The sequence below is a fragment of the Alexandromys fortis genome, unplaced genomic scaffold (assembly GCF_014885135.2).
Source record: "Alexandromys fortis isolate MF-2015 unplaced genomic scaffold, M_Fortis_MF-2015_v1.1 scaffold_61, whole genome shotgun sequence".
NCBI classification, from domain to species: domain Eukaryota; kingdom Metazoa; phylum Chordata; class Mammalia; order Rodentia; family Cricetidae; genus Alexandromys; species Alexandromys fortis.
The window spans coordinates 416,530-444,176 of record NW_026067962.1 but is presented as its reverse complement, the minus strand read 5'-3'; the positions used below and the strand labels follow the sequence as shown (position 1 = coordinate 444,176).

Sequence of the window (27,647 nt, the reverse complement as noted above, 5' to 3'; positions counted from 1 at the left end):
TTAATAGCCAGTGTGGGGCCACAGTCCTCCCCAATGAGCTACTGGCTCCTGAACAATTCTCATGAAGGCACAGTCATTCTTCTGAGTTATGGACCTAACTGCGAGATCACCATGCTCCAATGGGTTATTGTATACCTGTGTCCACACACGGTCCAGATTAAACTCAGCACATCGGAACCAAAACAAAAAGGCATACATGTGGGGAAAGGATGGTTGGGTGTCCCCAGAAGAGAGTAACAAGGAAGGGGGTGAGGTTAGGAAGATGCACTACACACAAGTATGACACCTGATTAATTAAATTTAATCAAGTAAATAAATGAGTTCTGTGCTCAGATTTACATGATTCTAGACTCTAACTTTCCTTCACAAGAAATCCCCCTTTCTCTTAGCATATTTTGCCCACATGCTGTAACCCTTGATGCCTCTTCTCATTCTATTTGCACTGGTATTAATCATACCAAGCCCCTTAGGAAAGATCCTGGCATGTCATGGGACTAGATCTGAACAAAGACATCACAGCTACATGAAGTGACAAAACCTGAATTCTTAGAGTTCTGTCTGGAAGTACTATTTGCAAAACAAATAAATCAAACAACAAAACCATTTAGGAATATAAAAATAAAAGCAAGCTTACTAAATACTCCTCAAACACAAACATAAAACAAACATATGCAAAAATAACGAATACCGCAAGAATGAAAAATTTCAAGCCCCAAATACTGCAAAGAAATTTGCAAAAGGCGGCTCATTTCAGGGAATGTATACTATTGGTTATATGCATTTCAGCAAAGGCATGTGAATGAGATTGGGGGCCTAGGCAGGACAAAGGACATCATTAAACACAAACCAATAACATTTGCTAAATACAAACTGTAAAATATCATATGTCAGTTATCTGAGCAAAGATATGCATCACTATTTAGCTACGGTACCAACTTACCTTCGAGGATGATTGGCATCAAACAATGTGTTGTCATCATCCTCATCATCTTGTTCTAAAGGTGTCAATTCCATGTTTTCTATGTTAGTGTCCAAAACTCCATATCTCCTAGTTTTACGGTTTCTTCTTCTCATTCTATTAAAAAGAACAAATAAATTAATATAATTATTTTAATATAGCCTAATCATCACCTCAAATGTAGTTGTAAATTAAAGAAATTAGTCCATGTTTCCTCCTAAGCACACACTCAGTACAAAAATGATTACAATCAGGAGTATAAAAACAATCAATTTAGCACCAAAGATCATAGGTAGTTCATTAAATAAATCTATTCCGATATATCTGTATGGCAACATTGCTCCTGTCTACTCTTTTCACCCTCTGTTAACTGAAGTTGAGAGATCACACATTATTTTTATTTATGGATATGTGAGTGAATGAAACTCATGTGGATGCCCACGTAGGCCAGAAGGATGAGGATGTCACAGCCTTGCAGCTGTAGTTACTGCTGGTTCAGAGGTGCCCCATGTGGGTGCTGGGAACTGAACTCAAGGTCCCGTGGAAGAGCAGCAGTGCTTTAACTGCTGAGCCCTCTGTCCAGTCCTGAAAGATAATTCCTAAGCCTTACGTCAGATATTAAAATTTCCCAAACAAAAACAAACAAACAAAAGGCTGGGCGGTGGTCGGGCACACCTTTAATCCCAGGACTTGGGAGGCAGAGGCAGGCTGATCTCTGGGAGTTCGAGGCCAGCCTGGTCTACAAGAGCTAGTTCCGGGATGGGCACCAAAGCTACAGAGAAACCCTGTCTCAAAAAACAAACAAAAAACCAACAAACAAACAAAAAAAAAATCAAACAAATAAAATTTCCTGAAGCCTTCAATCCAGCCTTTACCTCAAGGCCTTGATGCATTCTTATTGAGACACGATTAAGCATTGCTGCTACGATGAAGAATTAGATTTAGATAACAGAAGGTTCTAGACATACACTCAAATTTAGATTAATGGCTCAGAACCTGGACTACCCATCAGAATCACCCAGGATTTTTAAAATGATCATACTAGGGCCACAATTAAACCAAAATGTCAGTAGAGACCAGGAGTCACCAAGCTGGTGATTTCTGACTCACTGATCTGAAACTATGAACTTGTATTCAAAGCCCAGGTCGATTCCAATGCAAAAGCTTCAACACTATATGTAGTAGGCAGTCCTCCAGAGGAACTTTTTGGAGATTAGAAACAAAATAAAATATTTCAGCAAGTGATCACAAATGAAATCTCTTTTACTTAAAACACTAATTTCCTCAGCTTAAGATAATAATGTTAATTGATATTTAGAATATTCACTTCAGCACCAATGGCAGAGTAATAAGAGCGTTTTCAAAAGGGACCCTGGGAATCCAGAAAGACAAAGTGCCCACAGATTTACACAAAAATATATCAAATCGATGTTTGAACTGTATTAACCAATAAACACTGTATTAGCTTTTGATTATAAAATAATCTATTCTCAGCAATCAAAATTTATAAGATATAACTATGGAGAAAAATAAATTTCTAAAAGTCATTCTTGACTTATCTTTAATATCTAACTAAAGGTGATGGACTAAGAAATTGGTTTCAGTACAGGATTTAACATCACATATTTAATCATTATAAAACCCAGTAGTTTAACTAGGAAGAACAGGACAGAGTGAAGAATAAAGCATTTTATAGTAAGAAATTGCAAGTTTAAACTAACATACAGTGCATGTATAAATCAACATACACAAATACATGTATGTCTGCATGCATTCAAACATATCATAGAAGAGAATCCTAAATTTTTCCTGTTATTTAGGTTTTGTGGGCCAATATGAATGATTTCTGTCATATCTTTGTCTTAGTATTTTGTTTTGTTTATAACTGTTTAAAAAAATCCTGTATCTAGAACTTTACAAAAATTTGCTCACAGATGGAATTTAGCTTGTTTATCAAGGTTAAATTTAGACTTATCAAAGCACTTGACAGAAAAATTAAAACATTACTTTTGGATGTTGTTTAAGGTACTCTATTGCTTTCATGAAGTCATTTTTTTCCACTTCTTTTGTGTTAGGGTGTTCAAGTCCTTCTGTTGTAAGATCATTGGGTTCTGGTATTTTCATGTTGTTTTTCAGATTGTTGGGTGAATTCTTGCCTAGGTGTTGGAATTAGGAGCGGCGGCAGGGCTGCGTCCCCGGCACCCGGCCGCCCGCATGGCTAGCTTATGCCCAGAAATAATTACACGGAAACTGTATTCTTTCAAACACTGCCTGGCCCGGATAGTTCCAGTTCCTTATGGCTAGCTCTTACATATTGTTCTAACCCATTTCTAATATTCTGTGTAGCCCACGAGCTGGCTTACCAGGGAGGATCTTAACCTGCGTCTGTCTGGAGCGGGAGAACCATGGCGACTCCTCACACAGCTTCTTTTTCCCAGCATTCTCCTCTGTCTACTCCGCCTACCTAATTTTCTATCCAATAAAATGGGCCAAGGCAGTTTCTTTATTAATAAGAAATCACTCCCACATCATTTCCCCTTTTTCTGTTTAAACAAAAAAGAAAGGCTTTAACTTTAACATAGTAAAATTACATATAACAAAACAGTTATCAAGTAAGAATTACAGTTACAATATTTATATCTATTTTATCTCTTATCATAACTAAGGAAAACTATAACTAACCATTCTTCAACTCCATCAAAGACTCCAGAAGGATATAATATTACCTATCAAACAAGAAATAAGAAAACTCTAGAAATGACAGAGACATCTCGCTGCCTGGACAGTCACCCAAAGTTCCTCTGTACCGTTGGGGCATCCATCTTCGGCCTACAGGCCCATAGTATCCAGCAGACATTCTCATCAAGCAAGAAATTCCAAAGACAGTTCAGTCACTTTTTGCTGTGTCCTGCAGAATGTCTCACAGACTCTTTCATGAAGCAGGAACCCCAAAAGGTCATCTCACCTTTAGGCAAGTTCAGCAGTCCTCTCTCTGCGGGTTCTCTGTGTCCAGTTTATGCAACAGTCCAGGCAAGAGCAGTTTCTTGCCCAAATGGCTATCAAACTCCATAAGGATTCTCTTCGATGCCCATCTTCCTCTTGAAATAGATTGGTGCTGCCAGGAGCAAATGTGTCTCATTGTCATGAAAAACCCTAAGTTATTAAAATATCTTAAATGCCATATTCTGCAGCCTTTGAAAGATATGAAGAATGCCTATCTAACTAAAATATCTCTCTATATATCTAGAAAATCTAACTAACATGACTACAAGCTTAAGTATTAGCGATGATTATCCATTAACAACCTATATTTCCTAATTATACATTACATTTTTAAATGAACTACACAATCACAATACCTTAATCAAGATCAAAAATACATATACATATAACAAAATTGACCATAAAATCCATACCAATGCAAATTATTCATATCTATATCATATCCCCCTTTAAATGTAAAAGAACATTTATAAACAATATTTGGGAACATGGGCGTAGTTTTTTCTCTACAAACTGCTTCCTGCTGAATAGGGGCGTCGTTAATTAGGTTGTTCATGATATAACCTGTATGCTAGTTTCATCTCAGTTGGCAATTGAGCGAAGCAATTTTTTGAGGGTATTCACAGCAACCTTTCAGGAGGGCGTGGTCTATCATACCAAATCGGAATAGATGCAATCCACAGGGTCTCATCCTCTGCAAAAACAAAAGAAGACCCTCTCCAAAGCATCATATCCTTAGACCCAAATTCTGAAATCATAATACCCTTATATCCATTTTGGTTTAGCTTGGCAGCCCATGTAATGAAATGTCTCTCTGTACTTAGCTCCTTCACAGTCAAAAATTTTAAAGAAAACACAATGTACATAATCCAGACTCTCTGTGAATTTTCCATTTTTACGTGGCTTATATTTACTTTATTTCTCTTAATCTATAACTATCTGTACTCTGTCTCTTTAAAGACTTTATCCCCTTTTTTTTAAGGGCATTAACTTTATTCTTTCTCTCTCTATTTTTTTTTTCTCTCTCAAGCCTACGTACACTCATCCAACATTGTGATCCATTTAGTGGTCTGTCTGAATCTGTTTTATTGTGAATCTGTAATTTTTTCACTATCCAGGAGCATTTCTTAAAATGTTAAACAGTTCTTAAAAACTTAAGTTGCACCATGTACAGGTAATACGGTACTGCCTGTGTCCTGCCCAGTCTAAACCTTAACTGCACGGTTTTAAGGTAATTACGGTAGTTCCTGCCTGAGACCAGCACAGATCAGCATGGCAGAGCTGAGCCAAGCTGCTCCTGCCTCAGAGCCATTTGGTGCCCCTGAGCCACCACAGTTCCAGGCACACAGCAGTCCACATTGGAGCCGCAATCAGCAGTTTAACTCTGAGACTGAGTGTGCAGCACAGAAACTCTTTTCATCCAAGTTACAGCCAAATCTGACACGCAGAGCACTGCGCAGTCTGAAAATGCGTCTCTGTATGGCGGCAGGAATCCGCCATGCTCTTCCGCCTGCCTAAGCCTGATTCTGCCGTCTGCCCAGGTGCAGGCGGGAAGCGCTGAGCCATCGGCACAGTCTCAGAGCACTCTCCTCCGATCCCAAGCGGGAACACAAACATCCAGTCCCATAAAAGCCTTGAAATGCTTTAAAGCCAGAGTTCACGCTGGCAGCATAGCTCCAGGAAGCAGCGCTTTAAAATGACGCGGCTTTTTTTTTTTTTTTTTGCTGTTGCTGAATCAGGAATCTCTCTACAGAACGCCACCAACAAAACAGCAAAAATCTGTGTTAAACTCTCTCTCCCTTATTTTTAAGCCTTCTCAGGTTTTTAAGTGGATTTAGCCATCACGTCTGGGCGCCATCTGTTGAAATAGGAGCGGCGGCAGGGCTGCGTCCCCGGCACCCGGCCGCCCGCATGGCTAGCTTATGCCCAGAAATAATTACACGGAAACTGTATTCTTTCAAACACTGCCTGGCCCGGATAGTTCCAGTTCCTTATGGCTAGCTCTTACATATTGTTCTAACCCATTTCTAATATTCTGTGTAGCCCACGAGCTGGCTTACCAGGGAGGATCTTAACCTGCGTCTGTCTGGAGCGGGAGAACCATGGCGACTCCTCACACAGCTTCTTTTTCCCAGCATTCTCCTCTGTCTACTCCGCCTACCTAATTTTCTATCCAATAAAATGGGCCAAGGCAGTTTCTTTATTAATAAGAAATCACTCCCACATCACCTAGGCGCCTGCCCATCTCCTCCTATCAATGCTATCTAATGGGTCTTTTAAAACAGGATCAGGTTTCCCTGCTGGCCAGGGGCCCCACTTACAAAATGCCCTCACTCCATTTCCTGACTCCCGCTGCGGGCCAAGATCCCTCTCACCACTCAGAAGAGTCTTCAGGAACAGGACCAGGCTCCCCGTTTGCCAGGGACCTCACCAACCAAGGCCTACCAGTCTGTAGGCCAGCCACCAAAACAGAGAAACTCCATCTGCCCTGCCCAGAGCTCCCGAGCCAGCGCCCAGCTAAACTGGGTGATCCCGCGGCCCCAAGGAAGGGAGGGGGAGTGGAGGAGGCCCCTGGGATGGGCCAGGGAGAGAGAGGTCGCAGCAGAGGAGGAGCAGCCCCAGCAGAGGGTACTTTGGAAAGAAGATAAAGTTAAGGAAAGTAGTTCACCACTGTTCCGTTCCCTTTTCCCTTAATGACTGGTGATTAAAATGCTCCTCAAATATCTGTGATGTTTCCCATGCCGTCCTGTGATTTGAAAGAGTACACCCTGCGTCAAGCCTTCCATAGTACAAGCTGTGGACACTGACTGTTCTAATGGAGCCTCTTCTCTTAGGCAAGCCTTTCAGGGGGTTTTCTAAATCACATGACTTCCTGGTCAATGACTTTCGGTCAATGAGGAACTTCATGTCATGTGAAGTTATCTTGGGTTATAAACTAAATTCTCGCAGGTCATGTACGTCCAGTGGGTAACACATTAGTAGCCTGGATTAACCTCAGCTAACCCTTTATCTAGAGCAAAAGTCGTCACTAATGAATGGTTTCTTAATCTTTAGCCAACAGAAAAATGTATCCATCTAACATTATATCCCATTCCAGGGTGTGATATAAACACCTGCCTGCACGGATCACAGAATGTTGTCATTTGCTCCAGTTTATGTATTCTCTAGGCATATTCTCACCATCATTTACACTACAGATTCATTAAGTGACATATCTAGATATTACCTGTCAAAACTCTCCTGAAAACAAGAACCCATTTCATAAATAGAGACAGGATAGTTAAGTACTAAACATTAAAAGTGAGGAACATCCTGATTAAAATAAATTTCCCATTTAGTATATGTATTAACTCATAAAATGATTAAACAAAATTTAAAAGCCTTATATTAATAGAACAACTTGAAATGCTATTTCTCTCAAAACGTCTTTCCTTATTCTAGTGATATGCAGTGATGGCTACATGGTCATGACAGCTACATTTCATAAAAATATCAACTCCTATATAAACACTGCTATATGTAGTGGTATTTCTCAAGGAAAACAAAAACCAACAAAATTTTTAAAAAACTGTGATGATCCAATGAACTACTTAAAATGCTAAATACAAAATATTCATTTTAATAAACAAAAATTTAAGGTAAAAAGCTATTTTATTTTTTTACTATTTATATTATTTTTCAATCAAAACATAAAGGAGAGTTTAAAATCTACTACATTTAGTCTTTACTCTCATACATATAACTGTTAATAGTATTATACATGGTTATTAATATGCACACTTTTCAATTACGCATAACAAACACATACTGCAACATGAATGTATATTTTTTGTTGGTTTCTCATAAAATTAGAAATATTATCTAAAACAATAGAAAGGTACAGAAACCTGAAATGGCAGGAGAGAGTGAAGCAGTAATCTATATTCAGCTGTATTTAATCACAGCATAAGTGATTCAAGTGGCTGTCTTAACATAGACACAGATTCCTTAACGTTTCATTAAACATATTCAGCTTAGTCAGAACTTTCTGTTTCAATAATATGCATCGGTTATTTATAGAATGAAAATAAAAGTACTAAAGTAAGCACGATAAAATTTTATGTAAAAATGTTAGATGCCACATAAAATAAACACAACAGAATAAAATTCCATGTCACTTTACTACTCTACAAAAGTGTGAACACCTCATTTGATCCATAAATTTGGATCTTTTCATTTCCTTTTAATGGAATATGTGCAAGGAATGTATTAAGTATAAAATAATAGAGCCATTGGAATTTCTTTGTTTCATAATACATCCTAACTAGACTGGGGGATATATAAATCAGTCACATGCACACATACACGTACTTATGAATCAGCTATGTGCTTAGACAGAAAGCAGAGTAGATTTCAATATATAAATATACAACTACATATTTATATACTTATATATTTCACAAATAAAACTTTTTGTCGTTACTTTCTTTACCATAAAAATAACCAAGAATTAATGAAGCAATTTGTGAACAAGAATTAATCTCAAGCACTTTTGGTAATAGTAATATAAGCAAATAACATTAGTGAGCCACAATGTTAATTCTTTACAATTTTCTTCATGAATTCAAAATTGGATGTGCTACATAATCAAAACTTTGACTAATTGGGAAGCTCTCATTTTACCTCATCAAATCAAATACGCCAGTTTTCAGTTGAAATTCTTCTAGAAACAGACACAAATAATGATTATGATATCTAGACTGAACAATGTCTTCCAAATTTTAAACCTGAGTTAGATTTGAGGAGATAACTATAAGAAATGCAGAATGTGGCTTTATTTTGGTATTATGATCCTTACAGAGAAACTCAAGTTGGACCAGGTAACAAAGGTGCTCTCGTGTGTGTGTGTGTGTGTGTGTGTGTGTGTGTGTGTGTGTGTGTGTGTGTGTTTTAAATGGATGGGAGACTATCTTAGCTATTGTTCTATTGCTGTGAAGAGGACACCATGACCAAGGCAACTATTATAGAAGAAATCATTTAACTGGGGCTTGCTTACAATTTTAGAGGGAAATCCATTACATCAGAGCAGGATGTAGACAGCAATAAAGCTGGAGCAGTCACTGAGAGCTTGCATCCTGATCAATAGGCAGAACAAAGACAATGGGCCAGGTGGGGCTTTTGAAAACTCAAAGTACACCATTTACTGGCACACTTCTTCCAACAAGGTCAGACCTCTTAGTCCTTCCTAAAGGACCACCAACAAGGAAACAAACACTCAAATATATGAGCCTATGGAGGCCATTCTTATTCAAACCACCACTTTCCTCTCCATGGCTCCCATAGGGTTGTATGAAAATTAGACAAACAGTTATTAGTAAACGGAAAGGGCAGAATAAGATCCTCCTTCACAACACTTAGAATGAACCAATCATGTCAATACTAACACTTTTGAGTTTCCAGCCTCTGTAACTGAGTCAATATATTCCCTCATATGTTTTTCCCATGTCAGTATTTGCATTCTGTATTAATCTGTTAGAACTGCCACAAATTAATACAGAATGCTAACACTGACATGGGAAAAACATATGAGAGACAAGAGTGAACTGTACAATACACAGAGCTCCTTCTGAGAGTTTGGTACCCTCTGACAACTAAGGAAGAAAGGCTAGGCATGGAGACATCGGGCCACTTAGTCTTGACTGGTCAATGCTATGCCCATAAGCAAAGGCCAGCTATTTGAGGAGTCTGCTGTTTGTCAGAATGTTCATGCTCTGCTATACTCAGGCACTGACTAAGAGAAGGCCTAAGAACCATGATCCTGTCATGACTGTTGAGATGGACTTAGACCTGAGGCAGCTGGAGACTTAGCCAGACAACCATGCTTTCTACGGAGAGCAGGTCATATTGTAGGATTCTAGCTCAGCTAGAAGGCTGCTTGCCTCCCATTAACAAAGTTCTTGGGTCCATCCTCAGCATCACATGAAATCTGAGGTAGTGATGCACAGCAACACTTTCAGCACTCACCTTCACCACTAGGAAGTGGAGGAAGGAGGGTCAGAATTTCAAGGGCATTCCAAGCTACAAAGCAAACCTGTGACAGGGAAGATGCTGTCTTAAAAATAAATCAATGTGTTTAAAAATGAAAATAGGGCTATCCATGTTTTCCATGGATGCCATAATGCTAAGATCCTACTGAGTATATTCCTAATAAAGAACTGAGATTCTTCTTCTATATCACCTGCCATGGTGTCTAATGAAAGCATACTCTATCAACTTTATTAGTCTACTAATTTTCCCTGAACGTCTAGCCTTCTCGTTTAGTCCTGGGAATTGAAGATGCAAGTACTGGTAATTTTTCTGACCTCCATTCCAAAATTGTAGCATGCATTTGCTTCCCAACCAGTCTTAAAGTCTGATCTGAAAACCAGGACTACCAGACATATTCTCTTGAAATCTGACCAGTATTACGATTATCCTTTCAGATTTCCACAATCCCCCCTTTTCTCTTAGCCAACCCTTTGTCCAGCACTATCAAACTACATCCTTCCTTCCTTCCTTTCTTTCTTTTTTTTTTTTTTTTGGTGTTGTCGTTTTTGGTTTGTTTGTTTTTGAAACAGGGTTTCTTTGTATAACAGTCCTAGCTGACCTGGAATTAGCTCTATAGGCCAGGATGGTCATGAACTCATAGAGATTCACCCGCCTCTGCCTTCCATTTGCTGGGATTAAAGGTGTCCACCACCACCACCACCACCACCACCACCACCAGGTTTTCCAAACTATATTGTTATGATCACTTCATAGGCAATATCACACAAATTAAGTATTTAATTCTAATGTTATACATAATGTACACATTACATAAAAATTTACATTAGAAATTTGGAGCATTTATTTTCTAACTATATATATATATATTCATTCATATTTTGTTATTTAATTTCGAAAGTATACAATTTACATATATATTAATTTACACATATGCACATGTTTACTTCAGCTAATAACATTTTCCTTTTCCATATTTCTAAGTAAATCCCACAAAATATGATTAAAGAAGTTGCCATATATTAACCCAATATACAATATGTAATTTCAGCAAAATTATTCCCCTCAGGAATTATAATTTATTACTCAATTAATTCCATCAAATACTCCTATTCAAGTGTTGCCATAGTATTGAACTATTTTTTAATCTCATATTTTAAGTTTTTATTTAGTGTGGTCAAAGTAGAGATATTTTCATTCTTATTTATTTATTTATTCATTCATTCATTTATTTGCTTATCTATTTATTTATTGGGTTTTTTTTTTTTTTTCGAGACAGGGTTTCTCTGTAGCTTTGGAGTCTGTCCTGGAGCTAGCTCTTGTAGACCAGGCTGGCCTCAAACTCACAGAGATCCGCCTGCCTCTGCCTCCCGAGTGCTGGGATTAAAGAAGTGTGTCACCACCATCTGGCAGTAGATACATTTTCTAATCATTATATACATCTTAAATTGTTTACTAGTATTTTCCATACTGAAGAATGTATTTTGAAATTTCAACTTCATTATATTGCAGTTTAAGTAAATATGTTCTTAAAATTGACTCAAAATAGTTATAATCAATAAATAAAACGTTGGAGGACCAAATAATACAGGCATGAAATATGTTCTGTGTATTTATGATACATATCTATGTACATATCCCACATATTTTAAGTATCAATAGAATACATGACAAAGTCTTAAAACATGGTGCAGGAATTAGAAAACATAGTAAAATTTTCTAGACTATATTACAATTGTAATGAAAAACAAAACAGTCCCAATAAAAGTAATTCCTATTTAGTGTGCAGACACAAGTGGCAAACATGAGCGATGTAGTTTATATGCCTTACCCTCTATAATCTTTAAAATAAGATTCACACACAAACAGCTTGAGTACATAACTAGAAATGTTAAACATTAATGTATAGTACATATACATATATAGTATCATCATAATACTATAACCACCCAAGTTATCTTAACCAAAGTTACAAAGTTAATTGGTCAAATCACCTTTTGATGCTCAAAACAATATTCTTACAATATATTAGAATGGATAATTCCAGTTAATGTAAATTGTGTTAGTCACACTCCCTAGCATCTACTGACAGTCCAAGCACAACAACAAGGCTCATATGAGCCCATCTCTTCCATTCTATGACCGCATGGAATCTTTCTCATTAGTGAGTGTTCTTAGACACTGTAATCACAACTTTACTTAGAGAGCAATGAAGTCTACCCAGCCCTAAAGAATACAAAATGATCATAACAATTGTCATAAACTAATCACAAAAACAATTTCCTTTTGAAGGCATTCTGAGTGGTGAGGAAATTAAACAATTTACACAAATGAGATTGAAAGAAATCTCTCTTGTGGGCTTTCTATTAAAGACTGCCTCCCCCCACTAAAAAAAAGAAAAAGGTCTCCTTTCTTCCATTCAGGTCGCTCCCAATTCTACATGAGTCTTCTATATGGAAACACAAGAATATGGCTAAATTATGCATCCTATAGAGACAAAGAGTAAAAATTAAGACTTCTTGATAATTTTGTATAATAATTTTATAAAAATCACTACAACAAATTTGGGCCTGCTCATATCCACAACAGGAAAGCAAAGCTGAAACACGTCTTTCCAATGCAGCCTCTGTCAATTGTGCATGTTGTTTCTGAGTATCAAAACCCTCCTAATAAGTACCGAGTACTTTAGTTTGTCTGTGAGACACTGCCGTCTACATTCCATCAGTGACTACATCCTCCTAACTCTCTTCAAGACCTACCAGGTCAGTTCTGTTCACAGCCCTTTACTCTGAACACCTTCATTGGGATTCCTCAGCAGATTTTAATGTCGAAGTGCTGATCCAAAAGTAAAATGAATAAAACAAATCCTATCAATTTTTGACAGTCTTATATTGTTCAGCTTAGCACAGCACTTCTAATACATTGAGCTATTCTATCTTTATCATTATATTTATATCAAATCAAGAACACAGTTCTACTAAGTTCCTCAGACTCTTACTTCAATGAACACTGGCCAAACAGTACAACATTTCTTTTCCTAACTAGTTTACATACTGGGATCCTAACACTAATACACACACACACACACACACACAGAACTAATATTAATGCACCAAATATTACATATTGCATATAAAAATACATAAAACACAAAACAATCCTATTCATCCCAAAGAAAACATTTTCTCTCTATACACTCCTGTGAATGGAAGACCAATTATAGTCATGGTTTGTACCATGGAAACAAAAAACAAACCACTGCAATCTCTCAGGGAAACGTATGATGATCTTGAGAGGAGCACAATTTCTCACACCAAGGTTGTCAAACTCAAAAGAAATGTCCAAAGTAGAACTGAAGTTGCTTCCTGCAGGGTTGTGGTTGTGCAGAAGCATCACGGCCTTTGGTGGACAGAACTACGTTCACCAAATGTGAACATAGCGCCCTGTTCCCTGACACACACATATACTTTCTAGCCCTCAAATAGTTAGGGCCATACCTAATTCTAGCTACTAAAACATGGATAGAAGCAGCTGTGACTCTATATAGTCTCCAATCAATAACTTCAAGCTCTGACAAGTGACTTATGTAACAGCAAAACCAGATTATTATAGGTAGGTAAACTGTTGAGTTTATTCAAGCAATTCGAAAACAGTTTAAACCTATAGCTGAAATTTTCTAAGAACAACTCTAACCCCGTGGATGTGTGCTGCTCAGAATTTTATGTAATAGTAATTTTTTTCTGTTCTGATTCTATCGCTACCAGTGATGTAATTAACGATGTAATTAAACCTCATTTAATCTGCATTCATTCTAGCTGCACATCAACAGTGACTAACAGACTAGAGAGGAGAGCCACACCAGAACTATAAACACACATGCACACATAACAGTTACATTTTAGAAGGAGGATAATTTGTTCAGGATGAAAGATAAACTGAAAAGGCATATTTAGAGTAGATAAAGAAATGAGGACAGCATCTATGCGAACAAATTTATGAAACCCTAATAAATACATGGCTTTTTTACATAAGGGACATTTGTAAACGGAAACTAAATAACTGGATGCAAATGGTAAACAAGCCAGAGGCGGGTCTAGTTCCTAGCCTGAGGAATTATGAATGTGATTGCAGTCACCTAGTGGAAACTATTCAGCTTAAGATTATAGGCAGGCAAAAATATGATGGTTGAAACTGGGCATAGTGCTGCATGCTGTCACTCACAAACTCATGAGCTGAGGCAGAACTGTGACTAATCTTTGGGTCTTTCATACTCAGGAGCTAATGGCAAGCACTGCTTCTATGACTGGTGTTCTCCAAGGACTAAAGAGAAGATTTGGGATTGCCTGTGTAGCAATAAAATAAAATAAAGTAAAAAATAAAAAAGTCTCATTTTTGCTCATTTATCCCTCCCAGATCTGTCTAATGGCATTTAATAACTTAGGTACTGTTAACTTATTACTTCGTCCATCACATTTAATGAAGTTTCCAGCTAAAATGCAGACAAGTGTCCCTCTTTAACAGGCTACATAATCTTGGACTAACAGGTTTCAGGTATATTTTTTTAAAAAAAATCAAGGTTTCCCAATTCCTTTAATTGTCTTAACGTAAAGCAATAGCCTTTTGCTATGACACCAAGATGTAAATCTGTTCCAGTTCTCTTACAGGTTCCAGGAAAAAGTTCTGCTATGCTAACCCCAGCCAATTTCAAGCATATTTTACAGGTCACTCCTGCTGCCTGGGCCAGGACCAAGTTATAAAGCACTTTCCAGACAATGCCAACACCTGCACCAGCTGCTGGGACTTCACCATTGGTACCAACTCTACTGGATTAAGGAACCCTGCCAACTAAATTCTGGTTTTATCTGCTATTTTGCCTCATCCCATGGCTAGCCCCATTTCATAGAGCCAATAATAACAATATTTTTTCTCCTAGCCACCTGCTTTCTCATCTCCCTCAAAGAGCAGCTGCCTGAGGAATCCAGGAGGACAGCAAACTGGATGCTGCTCCAGCCACACCTCTCACTGAGTCTGAGCACACTAACTCCCAGCTCTCCCTCTCCCACATCGTACCATGCCCTCCAAAGGAGCCAGACTTGAGCCAATACCCCTATATCCAAGGACTCTGGGGTGTTTGATTGAAAGTGCGACCTCAGCCCTCTAACACTCCTATGTTCAAAGAGTCTGAAATGTAATGTTGAGCACCAATGGAGTGAAAAGCTCCACGTCAACCTCCCTCTCCCTCCCAGGAGTTGCTTTGGGCCAGCCTCCATCTCCAAGAAACCAAATGCTGACCCCTCCCCAGGGTCAGGACCATTCCCACAGGCTATTTAGGCTCGTGCCAGAAAAAGGAACACATAGTTTCAAGTTTTGCGTGTGCCCTCCCTCTGTGTCTTTCCCCCACCATGCTCCTGACCCCCAAGAGTGCTGCATTCAATAAACGTGAACATTTTTGATTTGGTCTAATTTGGTTTGGAGTTCTTTACACAAGCAGAGAGGCTCCTCTTTAGAAATATTTCTAACAGTAGGAAGACACTGTCTCAAAAACAGAAAGATGGTTTCAAATTTGAAATTTGTAAGACTATATCCTCTATCTAGTAAGAAGCTAGATGAATATGGTAGCTTATAACTCACAACACTGTTAATAGGGTTGAAATGGCAATTTAAAAGCAAATCTTGGATGGATCATTGAGCAGCACGGATAATAAGATGCAAAGGGTTAAGGGAATGATTCACATGTCACTGAAATATATTAGCAGAGGTAAGACTATCCCTTGCAAATATTCATATTCTATTATCTGGAAAGGGACATTAGAACTCACAGACCTGCTCTCCGAGGCAAAAGAATGGTGATCAAAACAGGAAAAAGGTTCGGTGGTCCATAGCTGCCTAGATCAGAACTCTGCAAAGGCGGAATCAGGAGGAACAGGAATTCAAAGCGTGCCTCAGCTATATTTTGAATTAGATACCAGCCTGAACCACATGTAACCCTGCCTCAAAGAAACATAAACAAATGAACAAACCAAAAGCATAAAATAAATTTTATCAAGAAGGAAACACATTTAAAAAAACAAGAGACTATAAATAGAAAGAAAAGAAAAATTGAGAAGTGGTGTTTCAGAAGCCAAAGTATAAACTGCTGTATCCACTGCTCACAGTGAACAGAGGGAGTACACAGAAGGAAGGCAAAGTATTTATAAACTGTCCTCTGAAAAGATGTCTGAGATGGTGTGGTTAGAAGCCAGGCTATGGAAAGAGGTTAAGTATGTGGGGACAAGATGTATCAGATGAGATCGTGCATGTGCAGGGTACTATGGCCATAGACAAATGGGAATATTTCAGTACAAAAGCACTTGCTGCCTTACCTCTGTTATTCCTACCATGTGAGTGTTAGGTACTTCTTCCTGTTTTCTCAGATTCTGTGCTTTCTCATACCTTCAAATGTTCCTTCTCAATTTGCTATTCTATTAGGAACCAGCCTCCACCTGAAACCCTCCAATATCCTGAGCATTGTGTAGGCTGATCCTGAGCTTGGACAATCAGTGACTAGAATGCATCCTTCTGAAAGAGGTCTTTGCATCCTCACCAACAGACTCCATTCTTATGCTTATACAATTGTTTCCTCCTTAAGTCCTCCTTAGCTCTGTTTATCTTGCCAATAGAACTCAGTCTTATTGCAACAGTCATAGATGCTTTGCGACTTTACTAGGGAGTATTTATGTAGCTATATCTAAAGCTTTGTTGTGATAATTGTTACATGGAAACCTTTTCCCAACATTTTATTGTGTCTACATGTGTAAGAAGAATAGAACACAGCACCAGACTCTGGAAGTTTTGACCCAGTGCCTGAGAAGATGGCACTGACTGGAGTTTCATCCCACCTCATATGAACCATCTCCCTGCATGCCAAGGGGCGGGGGTGCTCCCTGACATCTATGTGCAAAATTATGATTGCTAACAGTAACCCAAATACTCGTCTGTAAAGGTCAGCTGAGAGCAGACTGGGTTGGACCTGAAGAGGACACATGTTAATTACAGACAAACACTGGAGTGCTAACAACAGTCAATGCTAACAACAGTGAGTGCCTCTGTAAGATCCCAGGGCAGTTTCCTCCAACACTGAGCTTGATTCTTCATTCCTAAACTCTTCTGACTTCAACTTAGTACCCTAATCAGCAGTGAGACTCCTCGACTGGACAGCTGGCTTCTTGAGGAGAAACAGAACTTGTTATCTTTGAGGTCCCAACAAGCAGAGCAATTTGAGAAGTTTAACAGTCACTCAAATTTACCATGAACTAACTTACATAAATTCAAAAGTGGCTCATAAACTTGCTTGGCTATGTTTTAATATAATCCACACTTGCAGCCTTCCTTCAAATAGTTCCCGAATAATGTGTCCTACACACCAATGCAATGCATACATGCTGATGCTTAAGGCAATGCTCCTCCCACTCTCCATTCTTAAAGTCACAGAGCAGGGTCTTGGGTGGATAAAACCAAAGGACATCATAGGGAATATCAATTTCCCTTGTGTTAAGATGATAGGGAAACAGTCCTAGAATTAACATTAAGAAAAATTAAAATGTCTTCCCTTTTCAGCTACACACAGAAAAATATTGACTAAATGCAGCAGTATTGCATTAAAAATACTCAGAGAGAGCAGGATGCCTTAATGAATAAAATCACTCCCCCTAAAAGCCTGACAACCTGAATCCTGTCCCAGATCCTATCATAGGAAGACAGAAATAATTCCTGAAATTTATCCTTTGAACTCCTCTTGTGTGCCATGGTCCACATGAGACTCCATCTCTCTCTCTCTCTCTCTCTCTCTCTCTCTCTCTCTCTCTCTCTCACACACACACACACACACATACACACACACAAACACAACTCATCAACAATAATAAAATCAACTGAAAAACGAAATGAAATGCTGAAAATGTTTAGCACTGTAGTACACAACTGTAAGTTCTCTACTCAGGAGATGGAGAAAATCAGGTGATCAAGGTCAGCCCCAGCTATGTAAGGAATTTGAAGCCAGTCTGGGCTACATGAAAATAAAATATTGCCTTGAAAAAAAGAAACTCTCAAAAGTACGGCTTATGCTTAAATTATAGTAGAAAAGAGATTTACAGATGATGCTTAAGAAGAGAGAAAAAAAAAAAAAACAATAACCACCATCACCACCAAAACAGCCGTGACCTGGCAGAACCCGTACCACACATATGTAAGTCCTTGACTAATCTTTGCAAGTAGAAACAGTTCGCTTCCCTGATTCACAAGCCTGAGATGGACTGTGAGCGCACCATCAAAGTCACACATGAAAGCAGACATACACTGCAGGAGGGCTGACTTCCCAACAGGCCACACTGAAATAGATCTGGGCTAGGACAACAGAAAAGAAACCAGCATAGGAAGATTAACACAAAATAGCCCATTACTGTACGGGAACTGTTCAGAATGGACCCTCTCTATAGAATTATGACTAGGAGGGGTGTGTATTTGAATAGCCCAGAGTGCTGGGCTGGACTCTGTCCTGCTACATTATCTCCTATGCTAACTGGTCAAATCATACAATGTTTTGGAGCCAATTCCAAAGATTGGAGCTTTAAATTGCTAGGTTATAAAATAAAACAGTAACATAAAACAGAAAATAATAGTCCTCCCCAAACCTAAAGCAAAGATAAAGATGAGCACCAACTGTTTCTGATGACTGCGAATTTCACCTTCCTTGTAGTACTCCATATATCCTTATTGGTATGATCTCCCCCACAAAAATCACCATCTGGTAAAATGGCCATTAGGATTGCTATCATCCTTGGCAACAAGTGAACTTATATTTCCATGAGCATTTAATTCCCGAGCTGAAGGACGAAAGCAAAGAAGCATTGCAAGCAAACAAACAAAAAACAAAAACCAACGGAAAGTTGTATTCCCGCAATATAGAAGCAGAGACCTCTGTGCAGTGCTAGTCTTGTATCCTTCTTGTTTTAGTCTTCACTGATCCCTGCCTGCTCCTCAAATCCTCAATCCTTTCTTCTCTTTGACTTCTTGATAACACAAAACTCTAGTAAATGCTAGCACTCGGTCAGCTTTTCTTTGTGCATGTTTTGTAGAGAGAGAAGGCTGAGAGAGGATACTTCTGCTGAAATGTTCAATGAAATAACTCTGATTTTCCCTTGTAGAGTATTTACAGCTCACGTCTACTTACTTTACTAAATATTCAGGTGCAAGCACTGTACTCCTTCCTATATGAAGAGTGTTAAATAAAATATCCATCCTTCCCAAGTTTTCCTTAGCTTTCTCCAGTGTTTCATTCCACACTGATGACCGACAGGCTATATCACTAATATCACCATCACTGGTCCTATTTGACATCAGGAGAGTAGGCCACACAGCTTATATATTATACACTGTATTATTCACAGTATGCATAAACATTTGGGAAAGTTTCATCTCTCAAAAAAATACAATTCCTTGAGGAGTCATACTTGCTAATTCTATTTCAAAGCACTTTCATCTCTCTATATATTATATATTCAATATATATATATATATTTCTTGTCTAAGTGATGACAAATCAGAGCACAAATGAGACTTTCAAAGGACATCTGAACAAATAAACAGATTCTTTAAAATTGTGCACATTTCCAACTTTATGTGCTGCTGATTCTTATCACAAGAGCTGGAACTGACAGGCACTCAGCAATACTTATTAAGTTAATGGCAGTTACTAATGGATGGAAACAGCTTTACAAACTTTCTGTCTCTGTCACTGTCTAAGCTGAACTTTCATCAATGACATAATTTTATAATTGGTAGTGAAAATCATACAGTAACTCTAACTCTTAAGAAACCAGATAGCAAGCTGGACACGGTAGCGCATAGCTTTAATTTCAGCGCTCTGGCAAAGAGGCAGGAATGTTTCTGAGTTTAAGGCTATCTTGTTCTACATAGCAAGAAATAGGCCACCTAATGTCAGATGGTGAGACTCTATCTCAAAAGAAAGAAGAAAGAAGGGAAGGAAGGAAAGAAGGAAGGAAAAGACAAAGTAAAGCAGACAAGGCAATGTCTAGCAGTAGTAGTTACTTTAAAATACATCCACTCTCTGACTATATATAGCAAATCAAGAAAATCTTTGAAGGGTGGGATGTAGGACTGACATAGCACTACACCATTTTAAAGTTTAGAACAGTAATAAGTATCAGCAAATATTAAGGTTGTCTTACTTTTTCAATTTGTAAAGTCTTAGAAATTTACGTTCACCAAAAATCATATTTTACAAAGAATGGCTACCCACTTAATTTTCCCAGAAATGAACAGGCCATCTTCACGTACAGCATCACCTTGAATAAGGGGTATATGTTAAAGCAGACAACACAGTCACTGGCCATGTTAGGTTCAGGTGGACTTGGATTTGGGCAGGTCCTACAGATGTGCTCCAGACAAACCCTTGACCTCGTTGAGCCTCAACTACCTTCAGATGAACATCAGCTACTTTGAAGATTTTTGCAAGAATTAGAAAATATACTCAAATTATGTGACATTATATATGATATACATCAATTAGTATTGATATTAATTAGTTTATATGCATGGTAGAGAATGATCTCAAAAGGAGTGTTTTAGTTACAAAGCAAGATTCTTTGAAAAAAGTTCCATTTTATGCTTAGAATACAGGTTCTGGTTAAACTAAACTAATGCTATGTAGTTTCTAAACACTAAGTATTAATAAGACACATAATTATTATAATTCTACTTTTAATTGATGTACAATAATTGTACATACACATGGTTCTTGTCATCCAAAGAAGCCAGGATGGAAAGTGAAGAAGGATTACTAGCAAGGAGGACAGACTGAGGAGAGGGTACTTAAGTGCGCCTTTGAGTGACTGTTAATTATCTGTGTAACTGTTTGATGAATGTCCCTGTGCTCCTCTAGGCTGGCGGTACCACAGGGACAATAATGTTGATTTATCTCAAAACAACACTGCAATTGCCCAGTTCAGGACAGCTGAATAAATACTGACTGGCTGAATGAAGACTATCAAAGCTAAATTTGCTACTCATCACCACCACTTCAAAGAGCTCTTTATCCCTGTTTCAGAGTTCTGAGACTGGAGAAGTCAAGGACCTTCCTAAAGAAGGACAAGTTACTACAGAGAAACCTGGTCTTAAAAAAAAAAAGGACAAGTTAAGCATTACACTGAATAAAACACACACACACACACACACGCACGCACGCACACATCATGGGGGGAGGGCGGCAAAAAAACCTCTGCTTTAAGGTAAGAATAATTAATCATAAATTTATAATAGGAACTATTTTTTATATAATCAATATACAATGCTTAAAATTGTAATAACTCTCTATGATTGTTTTCTGGCTGTTGACAGAGGTTTCTGTCCCACCTGGTTCTTCAGTCATTCAGTCCCAAAGGAATCACACAGAGGTCTACATCAGTTATAAACTGATTGGCCTAGTATCTCAGGCTTCTTATTAATTAATTTTAAATCTTAAATTGGCCCATTATTCTTGTCTATGTTAGCCATGTGGCTTGGTACCTCTTTCAGTGAAGGCAGTCACATCTTGCTTGCTCTGTGTCTGGATCACGACTACGGACTTAAACTTCCCTCTTTCCAGAATTCTCATTGTCCCACCTCTACCTCCTGCCTAGTCACCCTGCCTATACTTCCTGCCTCACTACTGGCCAATCAGCGTTTATTTAAAATATAAGTGACAAGCTACAGACCATTGTAGCTTCTGGCCTTATACATCTTAGTATAGAAAGAATGTCCTACAGAAAAGAAAGAAATCCTAGTAGTAATTGAGATCTTCATGATTTCTCTGTTCTATCAGCAAATAGCAATTATCCTTTAAGTTTCTAATTCTCACCACTTACCTAGTCAGCAACATAAAGAATGAGTTAAAGCTCATTCACAAACTGTTGAGGGAGTGGCGGGGCTGCGACCCCGGCACCCCGGCCGCCTGCTAGCTTATGCCCCGAAATACTCTCCTTCTGATCCCAAGTGGGAACACAAACATCCAGTCCCATAAAATCCATTGGAATGCTTTAAAGCCAGAGTTCACGCTGGCAGCACAGCCCCAAGAAGCTGTGCTTTAAAATGACACAGCATTTTTTCTGCTGCTGTTCCCGAATCAGGAAATCTCTCTATAGCATCCCACCAACAAACAGCAAAATTCTGTGTTAAACTCTCTCTCCCTTATTTTTAAGCCTTCTCAGGTTTTTAAGTGGATTTAGCCCCACGTTGGGCGCCACTCTGTAGCGATAGGAGCGGCAGGGCTGCGTCCCCGGCACTCGGCCGCCCGCATGGCTAGCTTATGCCCGAAATAATTACACGGAAACTGTATTCTTTTAAACACTGCCTTGTTGAAATAAGAGCGGCGGGGCTGTGTCCCCAACACCCCGGCCGCTTGGCTAGCTCATGCCCGAAATAATAACACACAAACTGTATTCATTGGCTCGTTATCTGTAGCCTCTTATTGGCTAGCTCTTACATATTAATCTAACCCATTTCTAATAATCTATGTAGCCCATGAGCTGGCTTACCAGGAAAGATTTTAGCCTGCGTCTGTCTGGAATGGGAGAATCATGGCGACTCCTCGACTAAGCTTCTTTCTCCCAGCATTCTGTTCTGTTTACTCCATCCACCTAAGGGTTGGCCTATCAAGGGGCCTAGGCAGTTTCCTTATTAATAAGAAATCACTCCCACATCAACAAACCAACAGTGTGCTTTATTCGCTCTGCACAGTGCTACACAGTTCAGTAATGGGCACAGGGTAAAGAATAAGACAGGCAAGAGCACTTTCTCAGAGAGGCTGTATACATCCTGTGAAGTCTACTTTGCCCCTACAGCACTCCTGTAATGTATTCAAGTTCCTCTACAGAAAGAAAATCGTTGTTTGGAATATTTCTAGACTGCCAGTGTAAGTTATTTCTATCCAAATTTTTGCAATGCTGAGTATGTCAAAAAACATTTTTGAAGTTGCATAAAGTTTAATAAAATTTTACAATTAAAATATTCAGTTTCACCTAATATCATCAGTTAAAGAAATGATCTGCGAGTATTCTCCCTTGGCACAAGCAAGCAACTCTGGTTCACTGTCACACATATTTTGGAAAAGGAGCCAAAATGAGTAACCACCATAATGAGAATGAAAAGCATAGTCGGAAGTAAAGACTGTAAGTTCTGGATATCCTCTGATTCTGTCAGCACCAATCAAGCCTTGGATGCAAGGCAACCAACTAAATTTAGAACTTGGACCACACTATGTGTTAGATGCTGCCATGCAGTTTTGATCAGTCCCAATTGTGAATTTGGCTGTTCTCATAACACATGTTACGAATCATCTAATAGAACCGGAGAAGGCTGAGTCCTCTCAAGTTTAACAGAAATGAACATAGAAAAGCAAAGGCAGTAAACATGTGTAGGTAAGATTATAAATGAAATAAGGTGGAACGACAAGGAAGAGAAAACGCAACAAGCAAATTATCATTCTACCATGTTTTCTATGTACCCTACAGGAATTACACACAATATTAAGTAACATTATATAACGAAAAATAAGTTCATTTTCCTTTAAGATTTCTTAACATCAAGCAATCTCAGTTTGGTAGTCACAAGCTTTTAATACCTTTTCAACATTGTCTAACTTCCCAGTGACCAAGAGCGGCCGTGGATTTTCTGAACTTTTTAAATCAACAGTTTTCAGTTCAATAACATTGCTTCTACAAGAGGTTTTTCAAATGCTTTGACTCCTTTCCATTCTTAATAGTTATTACAGGCTTTAGAGAGCTATACATGTGGATTACGCAGAACAATATCTAAATTGTCAATAAAAATTGAGAAAAATTAAATATTGATTTAAATGTTTTAGAATGTTAACAGTTCATAAAACTAAAAATAGAAAAAAAGAGTGGCACAATGTTTTTCTTCAAAATCTAACATTTGGCCTAAACTGTATATACAAAATAAAAACAGGAAAGAAAAGCACTAGATTTTTAAATTTGCTTCTGCATCCAATCATTTGTAATATTTGGTTAGTTGCTACAAAGAAAATCCAGCCTCAAATACATATCAACGTGGAAGATAAGGGAGCAATTCATTACCCTTTTCTGATTTTTCTTCATTTTTATACATACAACAAAGCTTGACAAGAGGTATTTCCTTAATATCAGCTTCAGTGCAGAATTTCAAACCTTCCCAGTAAATATTTTGTAGTTTATACGCGTCACGATAATATATTATATGGCGAATAGTTTTAGACACTGCAACCAAATATTAAGATGTGTCATAAAAACAAATTCAATAATATCCCTTGGATGACATCGCCAAAAGCATCGTAGCTTTTTAATCAAACACTTTTTTAATCAAGTCAGGTCGGTTTTCCATTCACAAACACTTTTCTAAAAACGAAATTTTGTTTTGACGATTTAACAACATATATTAAATAATAATAGTGTGTAATGAGGGGGAAAGTGTGAACTAATTTGGAAAGCAATGAACCAGTGCAAATATCACAAAATACCATCTGCGCCATTAGCTTCTCCTCAGCTGTTCTGGTGGATGGCCCTCTCTGATGGGGGTCTTGCTCTGTCTGACACCTTTCCAGAGATGCGGTACCCAATTAACTGAGTGCAACTTAGGGGAAGATTCAGGGCACCGACTACGAAATACAACTAGCAAGGAGGGACATCTAAGTTTTATAAAAGTGAAACACGCATCGGGCGCTTTTGAACTACTGTCAGTGGAACCTTGACTCACACTTGACTTGCACTCTAACAGGCAACCCGTCGACAAGTTAGCTGCGCCAACTGCAGAGCTGTGCAATCAAAATTCCGGGGGATGGGAGTTCTTCCACTTCAAGGTAAGGGTGTCTTTTATGGCAGCGGCAAGCCTGGGGGAACGAGATGCTGGAGATGGGTTACTGATTTATAAATGAAAGGCGTCAGCTTGTGTCACGGAGGTAAGGTAGAAAGGGCCATTAAGACAGCCAACCAGACGGTCTGGAATCCAGGTCTCTGACACTGGAGGCAGGGAAGGGAGTCAAACCCGGATCTCAAACTTCCGCCCAGCTTCAAGGGGCAGGTCACCTGTCCGCAGGCTCTAGGCCATAGTGCACGTGTGTGTGTGACTGTGTGTGTGTGTGTGTGAGTGTGTGTGTGTGTGTGAGTGTGTGTGTGTCGGGGAGGGGAGTGGGGATCGAGGCTATGCCTCACCTGACGGTCCTGACCACGAAGTACACCAGCACAGCGCCGCTCACCACCACCAACACGGTCAGGGCCCGCTGGGTCATGGGCTTCTCGCCAGGGTTGGGGCTCACAGCAGCCAAGCTGCCACCGGCCGAGCCTTCCGCGGCCTTCCCTCCGAGGCCATCCGCCTCAGGCCCCGCTCCGGGGCTGCTGCTATTGCGGCCTTCCGCGCCTCGAGGGCCGGCGGCTTCACCCTGAGCTTGGCCCCGGGGCTGGGCAGCGGTGGGGCCGGGAGGCAGCGGGGACTGCGTGCGCGGCCCGGACTCGCGAGGCCCGGATACTGGCGCCACCCCGTCCGCCGTGGACAGCGCCGCCCCGGACCCGTTCAGCGCGGACAGCAACAGCAGGAAGAAGGCCGGAGCCAGGAGGTGGCCAGGCCGGGAGCAGCCGCGCGGGGCCCGCATCGTCCCCACGCCGCCCTCTCAGCACGCCACAGCCGCCGGGCCAGCCTCCCGGTCCGCAGCGCCGACCATGGGCGCACCGGAACCGGCCGAGAGCCCGCACGGCGGGTGGCGGGTGAAAGAGACGGCGGCGGCGGCTTCGGCGGCGACGAGAGCTCGCCGGGACAACCGGAAGTTCGTACATCTCCGCAGCCACTGCTGCTACGGACGCCTCTGGTTGCTAATATGGAGGGGCGGGCCGCACTCAGTGACGTCAGCGGCTCGAGCCGATTGCGCACGCGCCGCAGTGGGACCTTCTGGCCGGCCAACTTTGCTTACTTTGCTTTCATTTTTTTTCAGTGAACTGGCTGGCCCAGGTTGGGTAACCGGAGCAAGGTGAATGAAAATGGATTGTGTGACGTGTGCATCACACGAGTGAAAGGAAATTAAATTAAGTTCCCTGCTGCCAAACTTCAAAACTGCTTCTCATCAGTATGCTTTTGGTCCCAGTTCCCTCATCAGGACTACAAACTTCAAGGAGAGTTTTTTTCAAGCTTAAAGGATGCCGACTTTTCTTGGAAGCTTTTACTTTAGAAAATGTACAGTTGTTAATTCAGCTTTTTTCACTTTAAAAGGTAAACATTTGTAAATCCCTCTTGTTAGATTCCAGGGACCTGCGGTCATCCTTCTGAAAGGCAATCAGCAAGAGAACAGTCTCCATATTTCTTAGTTTCTACGGTAGGATAGGACTCTAACCCGGGCAAGTTTCTTGCCTCAAGTTGCAAAACGACTCCTTGATTTGTAGAACACAGAAAGCTGCCTTTCCCTTTGAGTATTAACTTATCAAATATGTGGACCCGTGACTTGCCCACTCAATTTTATCTTACAGAACTTGAAGTCGGACTTTCATCTGCTTACATTTAAATAATGCCGTCTTTGTCTTCAGTTTCCCGTTAAGTAACAGTAAGATAAATCAAATACCTACTTTTTCCTGGGGCAGTGGGGCAAGGACTGAGTATGAATGTAGTTAGATATTGTTAAATACTACACAGTAATGGTAAATGTGGTTAGCGTTTTTGGTTCTTTGTTGAGATTTCTTTCAGTCTTTATGACAAACAGATGTTTACGTCTTTCTTAAAAGAGTAGTTTTCAAGAGACAGTGAAAGACCCCCGGAGTGGAGAGACTCAAGTCTCTGGATAACATGACCTCCCCACCCCCCAAGAATTCATAAGAGACCATCCTTGCTGCAATCACATGAGGTTTACTGACAGGAACCAGAGCGCAGGGGTACAGGAGTTCGACCCCAGTAGCTGGGAGAAGGAGTATTTAAGGAAAGAAACCATAACCCAAAGGGGGTAGGGAGGGCATCATTGGAAAATTCTGAAAATACCAATGATAATTACAAGGGGGTAACTCCCCGTTTCTCAAGATTGTTCTCAAGATTATAATCTACCTTTATGGTCAGCTAGTTCCTGGAACAGAGTCACTGAACAGGCTAACCTAGATTTTTGGCTGTACTCTTCCTGGTCCTTCAATAGATGTTTAAGGTTCTGGAGGTGCAGTGTAGTCCTTGAACTGGCCCTCAGCAAGATCACTCTGAAGATACTCCAGCAGCTACAGAGGACCACTGAAGACATGCTCCAGAAAAGGCAGTAGTAGGAAGCAAGACTAGCATTGATGAATTCTACTTAATTCTGCAGCCGTTTTCACCGGAGACCTCAGGCAATTCCTTTGTGGTGGCTGAAAAGAAGAAAAACAAAACATAATGAAAAAACACTCCATTTTATGCTAAGCACCCATCTTCAGACTCAGTAGCCATTTGTCTTACCTGGAAGGTAAGTTTCCAGTAACCCTCACTTGTGACTTCACCCAGAAATGTACAGCATTACTGCATGACTAATTGCTTTTTGGACTTCTTTAACTAAATAGACAGATACCCAAAGATTGTTTTGAGTGGCCTTAACCACGTAAACTTGGCAGAACAGATCAGTTTTTGCTTGCTTGCATAA

At 39.7% G+C, this 27,647-nt stretch overlaps 1 protein-coding gene and 1 long non-coding RNA gene across 2 annotated transcripts; one reads left to right on the top strand and one right to left on the bottom strand.

Annotated features, from left to right (window-relative positions):
* Positions 1 to 936: 936 nt before the first annotated feature.
* On the bottom strand, positions 937 to 25,794 carry Fam174a (family with sequence similarity 174 member A). Its single transcript, XM_050153436.1, has 2 exons — positions 25,225 to 25,794; positions 937 to 1,075 (listed from the first exon to the last, which is right to left on the bottom strand). The coding sequence occupies exons 1-2, from the start codon at positions 25,659 to 25,661 to the stop codon at positions 937 to 939; spliced, it is 576 nt and encodes a 191-aa protein (XP_050009393.1). The 5' UTR covers positions 25,662 to 25,794.
* Positions 19,692 to 27,647, top strand: LOC126508286 (uncharacterized). The gene is made up of 3 exons (XR_007593767.1): positions 19,692 to 24,872; positions 25,998 to 26,272; positions 26,527 to 27,647. It is a non-coding gene; the product is annotated as an uncharacterized lncRNA (long non-coding RNA).

Coding starts and splice junctions, on each gene's coding strand:
- Fam174a (XM_050153436.1), bottom strand. CDS start 25,661: ATGCGGGCCCCGCGCGGCTGCTCCCGGCCTGGCCACCTCCTGGCTCCG. Junction 1,076..25,224: donor TTCGTGGTCAGGACCGTCAG/GTGAGGCATAGC, acceptor TCTTTTTAATAG/AATGAGAAGAAGAAACCGTA.